Here is a 9592-nt window from a genome sequence, read left to right as displayed (position 1 = left end):
AGGTTAGAAGCAAATCTTGAGAAACTGGGGTCTGAAGTGTCTTCTTTCTAAACTCGAAATGAGCAGAGAAACAGGAAGAGCTGATGCAGTGGACCACAGGGCCCTGCTGGAGCTCCGAGCTGTCCAGGAAATGCTGGGGAATATCTGTGAGGACAGCATTACCAATGGTGACATCACGAAGCTGGGGACCTGGGTACCGGCCATTGTATCCTTGAAGCCTTTACCCCAAGAGGCTGAGACACCGAACGGGTACCCAGTTGGACCTTTCTGACCCTGTCACTCTAGTAGTACAGGTGGGCAAAGCAGGTTCAGAGTTTCACTTGAGTTGGCCAAAGAAGCTCTTAGGGTTCACACCACCTCGCTCCAGATAGTCCGGTACCATGCAGCGCCCGCTCACCTGCTAACACCGGAACTGCTCACTACCATATGCCTCACCCCTTATCTGCATCTACCTGCAAAAGCTAAATCCTTTACTTGAGGCATCCCACCGCTCACCTGCCTTGACCCTCCCCTTACCTGTCTAGGACGGGTTCCTCATTAGGAAAGCTCCACCCCTTACCTGCCCAAGTCCCGCCCCCACCTCTACAGAGGCCCTCACCTGCCCAAGTGCCCATCGCCAGCCCATGCTCCGCCCCACGCTTGCCTACGGTGTGTTCCTTCCCCACAGCACGCTGACCCTCACTGTCCTTCATCAGCAAATTATTCTTACTCCTCTGGATTAGTCCCTTCCAGCAAAGCCCCCTAGACTTGCCACGCCCTCCGTGCCCACACCCCGCTCTCTGCTCGCGGCCTCCTCTCCCGCCCAGCAGTCTTCCTCTGCGGCCCGCCCCACACCTCGCTCCGCCCCACGCAGGAGGGCCCTCCCTCCAGCCTATTGGAGACGGCGTCTGCATTCTACCTGTCCAATGAGAGTGTCCGGACCTCTCCCCGCCCCGCGTCGTGCGTCAGGTTAAAGGCAGGCCCCACACGGCCCCCCACGCTGGTCACATGCCATGTGGCGCTTCTGCGGTCGGCGGGGACTGCGCGCTGTACAGCGTTCGAGCTGCGGGTGAGGCGCCGGGGATGGGAAGAGCGGACGGGTGCGGGCGGGACCGGTACTAATGACTGCGGGGTCTCCGCCATCTCCGGAGACGGTGACAGCCCTCTCTGGGCTCCTGCACCCAGAACTTCTTGCTGGTGACCTCCAGTACCTACAACACCTCTTCTGGGTTCGCAGGACCAAGTATCGTCCTACTTCTATGCGTGGAACCCTGCAGGGCCGTAAGGGACCGTAAAGCGGTCCTTCCATCTCCGGTGTGTGGCACAGCACTCTCTCCCCAAGAAACTACCAGAGCTGGGATGACATCGATGTTCCGAAGGGAGCCAGGTCCAGGGCACTGTCCTGACCCACTTTCCCTTCTTGATCCTTTAGTGATCCCAGAGAGGGTGGGTGGTCTTGAGTGTGGGTTACCAAGGCTGTTTGAAGTAAAGACGGGCTTTGATGTGGATTTTAACTGTGTGATAAAACAGGCGTTTTATGGCTCTCATTAGTAGATTTGTACCCATCTCATTTTTGTTACAAGACAGTCCTTGAGGGCTCCGTGACAAGCTGCAGTTTTCGTGAAGTTGTGCCTCCTGGAGTCAAACATTTTGTAGGGACTGGATTTACGGGAAAATAAAGGTGCTTTTAAAGAGCTCTTGGCTTTCATGCTGATCCAAACCGCTGTTTTACAGTGCAGCCAAGCTCTAAGTTAATCTAAGTGAAGAAACGTGGGGGCGCGGGTTTTATGAAGTGTTTGAACTTGACAGCAGCAGTTTTATTTGTGTATGTAGTCACCAGAATGTAAATTGAGTGAAATATCCTAGCATTCTCTCAGTGTTTGTCATGCATACCCTGTTCTGATGAGCAACAATTTAACATCCATCTATAATCTAGAATTTTCTGTCTGTGAGGAAAACCAGTTGATTTCAGCATATTGCCCTGATGCTGCCAGTGACTGAATTGGAGCGTTTTCCCTCCTCTGCCCTTATAACCTTTAAAAGGGACATTTCTGAGATCTTAGTATAGAAAACTTTATAGAACATATAGTTTGAGAAAATAATTCTTTTAAATGATACCATCAGTACTAGACAAGATTGCAACTCTTTAGCTGTTTTGGATAGTCATTCCCCTGAGACTTAAAATTATTTTTATTTGCTTTTTTCTCTTTAGTATCTGTGTACATTCCTACAGTAAGTTTACCTGCTGACTTGATACCTGGGTACTGTCTTTTTAAAAGTCCTTCTGCTTTTGCTTCTGTTCTAGGTTAAAATAGACCATAACTGGAAACTAGTTTTTTTTTTTAAATATCTGAGATCATGGAAGATGCATGATACAAATTCCTTTTATTTGGTTATCTTTATCCTGTTCGATATGCATATATTGCTAAGGTATTTAGCCAAACAACTTTTCAGGAAATTCACTAACTTTTAGAACTCTCTGTAAACCCAGCAGGGTACACCACAAAGTATGGAGGGAGAAGAGTGATCAAGCCTGCGAGCGAACACTACAGTATAAAGTGGGAGACAAGATCCACGGGTTCACTGTAAACCAGGTACCCACACATCTGACTTTCCACGTTCTTCATGAATCAAGGTCGGGAATGCATTCAGCTTCTGCTGGCAGAGGAGATCTCTCAGAGTAGAGACTGCAGTTTTTGTCCCAGGACCTCGTAAGCCTCCTGACTCATGGCTGGTGCTCCAGATGGCTTACAATGAAATGATGCTGGGGCCTTAATTGTACCCTTCACAGCGTCAGTCATGGTAGATATTAGAAAATGATCTACCCCCTACTCAAGCCTTTGTAGTAAAATACACTGATGTTTCCGCAGCCAAGCCCAATCCTTCACTCTGATCAGTACAGATGCTGTTTGCTCTTCTCCATATCTGCTCACTCACATTCTGCCATCAGGTCGAGTTGCCTCTGAATTTACATAGAACCCATCTTAGCTATGTTGTCTTGGAATTATAAAGAAGAGATCGTAGACTAGTATTTACTTGGTTTACGTTAAAAATAGGTTTTGCTGGCTCTTTTTCTTGTCTTTGTTTTTTACTTTTAGGTTAAAACTTTTCCATTGCCTTTTTTTTAATTTAATGTAATTATTGGAAAAATTTAAGCTGGCGATGTAGCTCAGTGGGTAGAATGCTGCCTAGTATTCAGGAAGTCCTGGGTTTAATCCCTAGCACTGTATGAAACCTTGTTTGGTCATATATGCTTGTAAGATCAGGATTAATTTTAGATAGTTTGCAAGTCTATGGCCAGCCTGGGAGTCCCTGTCCTATATGTATACCTCATCTTACACACACTCACACACAAAAGAAATATCAACGCTTTGAATTTTTGGTGACAGGTTTTGTACCATGCTTGATGCTCTAACAAATACAAGAAGAAGGCTGATAAGCTAAAAAGCCTTGTGCAGCTGCACCAAAAGGCAGAATTTGATAAGCATGTAAAAATCAGCAAGGTCAGTGACGTTGGAGCAGTAGTTCCAGAGTGGTGAGTCACAAAAAAAAAAAAAAAAGAAAAAAAAAAATGAGGTGAGAGCATCATGAACTCCCTTAAAGGAACTTAGGTTTGTAGCACAAGTTGCTCGAGTTGAAGAAAGTCCCTGTTCAGAATGGTGTGTTCTATTCCTTATGTTTCAAACTAAAAGACACTTAAATGGTTGTTTGAAAACTACAGCCCTGACAGCCCTTGTCAGGCAGGTTATCTCCTGCTTTTGAGTACACTGGTCGTCTATCTAAGTAAATGCAGAAATATTACACCAGCTGTAATTAGACAAGCATCAAGAGCCCTCTGGGCCCCTGAGTTAGACCCAAGAGACTTGGTTCTAATTGTAGCTCTGCCAGGAACTTCCTGTAGAGAAGCGGGCAAGTCACGTTCATGGCCTCTGGGAATAGAGAATGATGCTGGTACATTTATAGTGTGGATGGTCTATGATTGAAGGAAAGAGGACCAGCTGACATGAATGTGTAATAGGATGTTCTCTGTCTCTGTGTGTGTGAGTGTGTGAACAGAGGTCTTCCTCGAGGATATTGTTCTCAATCACACTTTGCCTTTTTTTTTTTTTTTTTTCTTTGAGGCAGGTTTTCATGGAGGCCTAGCTAGCCTCAAATGTGTAGTTTAGCCAAGGACAACCTTCAACTTCTATTATCTTCCCATCTCCATCTCGGAGAAGCTGGGATTACATGTGTGTGCTACCATACTCTTGTTTAATATGGTGCCAAGGCCAGAACTCGTGGCTTCATGCGTGGCAGACCCCCTGCCCACTGAGTTACATCCATAGCCCTACAGGAGTCCCTGCCTCCTTGGTGCTGGGATTACAGACATGCTTTTTCATGCAGCTTTTTGTGGGTTCTGGGAATTGAACTTAGGTCCTCATGCTTGCATAGCAAGCTCTTTACTGAATAATCTGTCTCCCCAGCCCCCCAGAACCCTTTAGCTTATATCCGGACTCTAAGAGACTTATTCAAGTAAGAGGTCATTCCTCTATCTCTCTCTTTCGCTGCTCCCTGCCTGGGGAGTGAGGGTGGTTCATTTTTATTGTAGGCATTTATGACATAGTTCAGTAGAAAGAACGTGGACGTCAGGGGGATCTTGGCTCAGTGGTCATTAACTCTGAGCCTCAGCTTTCGTCATCTCTAAATGAGGGGATGGATGGCAATGTGACCCTAGCAGCTTGTATGTAACATGCTTAGAAGATGATTGGTAGAATAAATTAGACCTCAAGTAGCATGCATCCTCATCAGCCTACGGTGGGGTCTTAATTTCCTTGTCTGTGAGAACAGGGATTTGGGTAGGATGGTCTGTCCATGCCAGAAGCTGGCTGCATCTAGTTTTAAGACAGAACAGCCAGTTCTTGGCCGGGGGAGGTAACTTAGTTGATGAAAGACTTGCAAGAGGACCTAAGTTGGATCCCCAGAGCCCATGTTGAAACAAAACAACAAAAAGCAAACAAAAACCAGGAATGCCATGCACCTGTAATCCCCAAATAGAAGAGGTAGGGACAGGTCGATCACTGATGCTCACTGGCCTGTCAAACTAGCTTACTCAGCAAGTTCAGGCCAGTGAGAGAACTTGTATCAAAAAATAAGGTGGACTGCTCCTAAGGAACACCAGAGGATGTTCGCAGACCTGCACGCACGCACACACAAAAAGAAGCTGATTCCCCCGGTGTGTTGAATGAACCATGCTGCATACATCTGCTCACACTTTCCTTCTCTCCTCAGGTCACTCCTGTTCCTGAACTGTTCCTGACAGCGGTAAAGCTCAGCCATGATGACACAGGAGCCCAACACCTGCACCTGGCGAGGGAAGACAAGAACAACTTATTCAGGTATGTGGTCCTTTTAAGAGTGTGCTCTTGAATGTCTCTGTGTAACACATCTACCGTAGATCCTGAAATGATAGGAAAAAGTGAGCCTTGCTGGGCATGGCAGCTCGCTGGTCAACCTAGTACTATTGAGAGAGGAGAAGGGCTGTTGCAGGTCTATGTGGCCAGGCTGCATAGTAAGTTCTAGGCCAGACTGGGCTATAGAGTGAGAATCTGTTCCACTTCTCCCCCTCCTCTCCAAAAGGAAGCTTATATGAATTTATCTAAAGATCTTATATCTAGATATGTTGAAATTTTACAGTATGACTCAGTGACTCATACATGGTAGTCAGAAAGCATTTTATCAAAAGATCACGATGTTGCAATGATTGTTTTTCCTGTGCAGGGTGGCCACGGGTTCCGTAATCCTGTCGCTGGATTTTAGGCTAGCCCCTGGTCACCCGTTTGTCACCTTTCCTTTCCTTCAGTGTACAGTTCCGCACCACCCCGATGGACAGCACTGGAGTCCCTCATGTTCTCGAGCACACCGTCCTCTGTGGTTCTCAGAAGTACCCATGCAGGGACCCTTTCTTCAAAATGCTCAACAGGTCCCTGTCCACGTTTATGAATGCCTTCACAGGTAAGAGGGACATCCGGAGTCAAAGCCATGTTTGCTCTGTCAGACACCAGTGGGCAAATTAAGCTATTTTCCAAGAACAAAAGAAGACTTAGTGCAGTAATTGTTTAAAGATTTCACTTACTTTACATCCTGACCAGCTTCCCCTTTTGCGTCTCCTCCAAGTCCCTACGCCCTAATCACTCTCCCCTCCTCGGTTTCTCTTCAGAGAAGGGCTGGCCTCAATAGATATCAACCAGCCATGGAATGTCATATAAAGCTGAAGTAAGAACAGGCACCTCCTCTTCAGTTATGGCTAGACAAGGCAACCCATTAGCTAAAGGGTCCCAAAAGCAACAGAGTCAGAGCCATCTCCTGTTTCCCCACTGTTAGGAGTCCCACAAGAAGAGCAAGCTAGGGCTGGAGACATGGCTCAGCCATTCAAGACTAGGCTCACAACCAAAAATAGAAGAAGACCCAGCTACACAACTGTAGCTTATGTGCCAAGGGCCTAGGTCAGTTGTCAGTCCTGGGACTATGTGAAAGACGTTAGAAGCTCAGCTATTTTAGGAGAACAACACCTTGGTTAGATTATAAAAATGGGAGTACCAGGAGCTGTCGAAATGGCTCAGTTGATAAAGTGTTTGCCATGCAAGCGTGAGGACTCATGTTCAGAACACTAGCATCCACGTGAAAGCCAGGTGCACTGGTTCCCAGGGCATCAGAGGTGGAGGCTGGAGGATCTTTCGACTTTCTAGCCAGTCAGTGTAGCTCAGCTGGTGAGCTCCAGGTTCAGTGCAACGCCCTGTGTCAAAATAAAAGGCGGGGAGTAATTGATGAAAGTATCGGCACTAACCCTGGCCTCCGTGTACACACACAAATAATAAGTAAGTCAGTGAAAACCAGGGTTTTAGAACAATGGTGTGGGAGTGTCTCTAATAAAGTTCAGAGCACATTTGGGGATGTCCCGACAGCATCTATAGTGTTGTGATTAATATCCAACTTAAATTAAATTAGTCTTATCAGCAACTAAGTCAAGCAGTGGATCAAATCAAAACATAGGGAAGGTGACTGTTCACAGAAGTCTTGGGGATAGGTTGAGACTCAGGGTGATAGGCTGAGTAGAAGTACCGCATGCAGGCCTCCTGCCTTCTGTCCCGTGGGAAGTAAATACTGAAGCACGTCAAGAAGTGAGACTTCAGAGTAATGAGTTTCCACAGGCATTTTGTATATTTTAAAATCTTACTCTGTTTCTCCCCAGCTAGCGATTACACGATGTATCCGTTTTCCACTCAAAATCCCAAAGATTTCCAGAACCTTCTTTCAGTGTATTTGGATGCAACATTCTTCCCATGCTTGAGGGAACTAGACTTCTGGTATGTAATGATTAGTTATATGACTCAGGCTGTAGTTGTCTGCTCGGTACCGTTTTTTACTTACCCGTTTATCGTTTCTTTAGGCAGGAAGGGTGGCGACTAGAACATGAGAATCCAAGTGACCCTCAGACACCCTTGATCTTTAAAGGAATCGTTTTTAATGAGATGAAAGGGGCATTTGTAAGTGTCCTTCTTCATTTCTGTTGCATTAAAATTATCTTTAAAAAACAACATGTATGTATTTGTATGTAGCATGTTCATTTAAACATTTTATGTAGCATATAACATGTCATCGTGAATGTGGAGATCAGAAAACAACCTAATGTGTTGGTGCTTGCCTTCCACCTTGTTGGAGGTGGGTTCTCCTGTTTTTCACATGAGAGAATCCTGCACCTCTCTGGAAACTGTCCTTTTTCTAGCTCCCATCTTGATCTTGCTATGGGAGTGCTGAGTTTGCAGAGGGTTGCTAATGTGTCCCGCTTTATATGTGAGCTGGGGATTTGAACTCAGCTTTAACCACTGGGCCATCCCCTCAGCCTGCCTCTGTAAAGTTTTGAAACCTTTATGTGCTTGGATGATAAGAGATCCGTTATTTACCATTCTCACCCAGCTGCTTAAATTACCTGGAGTCAGTACTGTCAGCAGAACCAAAACCCCTCAGAAGGGCCTGGTTTTATTATACATGACCGAGAATGTGAAGGCCTGCCCTTGCCTGTCCTATTCCTTCTGAAGTATGTGGGGTGGTTTGTATATTCCAGGATGCTCTGATTCTTGTGGCCTCTTTGAGTAGTAAATTTGTATTCTTTTCTACTCTATTTAGTATCATTTTGTTCATGATGCTCCATGATAGTAGCGTCCTTGTGTCTACATAGGTAGCACACCAAAGAATTCTTGCACACCCATTCTTATCCCATGGTTAACCTTCTCTCTCTGACTTTAGCTGCACAGTTGTTGAAAAACAAACTGAGCATCCAAGAGTGCTGACCTTGATTTTTTAACAATCCTCCTTTATTTAGGGTTATTAAACGCTTCTACCTCCCTTCCAACCCCCAACACTGGGTAGGAGGAAAAGAAGGTTAGTGAGGACAAGGGGTGGGTTTCTCTCTGCTACTTCCTGCTGGGTAGGGTCATAGGATTCTTTTGGGGGCAACACCAATATCAGTCATCTGGAAGTCCAGGTAAACAGCAAATCAGCAAACAGCAAATGCAGTGGCAGAGCAAACCAGCAGCAAACAGTCCTCCGCCAAGCAGCTGTACCTTTTTCCTCTGCCCCTCAAAGTCCTCAGAATTCAACTAATTCCACCTGGCAAAGACCACATTCCACACAAGACACTTAACAGGTGTGGACAAAAAAACATGTTTACATATCATAAACCAAAACATTGTAACACAAGAGAGTCAGACCTCAGGTCCCATCCACAGATTAACTTGAGCGAGAAGCTAAACTGCACGTGTGGCTGTTGGGAGGCATTGATTTACAAGTATTTTCATTAACTTATTAATTTTCAATTTCAAGACAGACAATGAGAGGATATTCTCCCAGCACCTCCAGAACAAGCTTCTTCCTGACCACACGTACTCCGTGGTCTCTGGGGGGGATCCACTGTGCATCCCAGAGCTCACGTGGGAGCAGCTGAAAGAGTTCCACGCTACTCACTATCACCCCAGCAATGCCAGGTAGTGTTGGGTGTAGCGGTTTGATGGTAGATCAATAGTTGACTTGTTTGCATTCTTACATTAAGAGATGTGGCTTCTCGTTTAATGAAGAAATGTTTGCTGAACAGATCCGTAGCTCTGGGTAAGATAGTGATGTTCTGTTTCACCTGTGGTTCCTACCGGGAAATCATTGTAAACATCTACAGCCATAACTCTCAGTTGGCAGTGTTTAGTGCTTAAAAGCAATCTGTAGACTCACATCTCTGCGGGAGGCTGGGACTGATGTTCACCATACTCAGGGAGCATTCCGTTGTGTTTTGCAGAATTGAACTTTATTTTTTGTTGTTGTTAGGTTTGTTTTTGTTTTGTTTTGTTTTTTGCTTGTTTGTTTTGTTTTGTTTTTTTTATTTGGTTGATTGGTTGTTATTGTGTGTTGTTTGTTTGTTTTTGCTTTTGGACTGTGTAGCTCTTGTTGGCCTAAAATTCACTATACTGATCTGGTGGCTTTGAACTTACAGATGTCCACCTGCTTCTGCTTCCTAAATGCTGGTATTAAAGACATGTGCTACCATACCAGGCTAATTGAACTTTAAATGGTAGCTTTGAGGGAAAAG

General features: G+C 45.5%; 1 protein-coding gene across 4 annotated transcripts in view; it reads left to right on the top strand.

Moving 5' to 3' along the window:
- The first annotated feature begins 966 nt into the window (after positions 1–966).
- Positions 967–9592, top strand: part of Pitrm1 (pitrilysin metallopeptidase 1) — a 31617-nt gene continuing 22991 nt past the window's right edge. The window contains exons 1-7 of one of the 4 annotated variants that reach the window (XM_055613191.1): positions 967–1048; positions 2474–2573; positions 5248–5354; positions 5819–5970; positions 7208–7322; positions 7406–7502; positions 8839–8999. In XM_055613191.1, the coding sequence (XP_055469166.1) occupies positions 993–1048; positions 2474–2573; positions 5248–5354; positions 5819–5970; positions 7208–7322; positions 7406–7502; positions 8839–8999 (788 nt within the window). In that variant the 5' untranslated portion in view covers positions 967–992. Of the gene's footprint in view, positions 1049–2470; positions 2574–5247; positions 5355–5818; positions 5971–7207; positions 7323–7405; positions 7503–8838; positions 9000–9592 lie in introns of those variants that run through there. The other 3 variants (XM_055613190.1, XM_055613192.1, XM_055613193.1) reach the window with 3 other exon arrangements.

This window comes from Psammomys obesus, unplaced genomic scaffold (assembly GCF_907164565.1).
Source record: "Psammomys obesus unplaced genomic scaffold, mPsaObe1.curated_primary_1811, whole genome shotgun sequence".
Taxonomy (NCBI): domain Eukaryota; kingdom Metazoa; phylum Chordata; class Mammalia; order Rodentia; family Muridae; genus Psammomys; species Psammomys obesus.
Note: the sequence above shows the minus strand (reverse complement) of the source record. Positions and strands in the feature narration are given on the sequence as shown.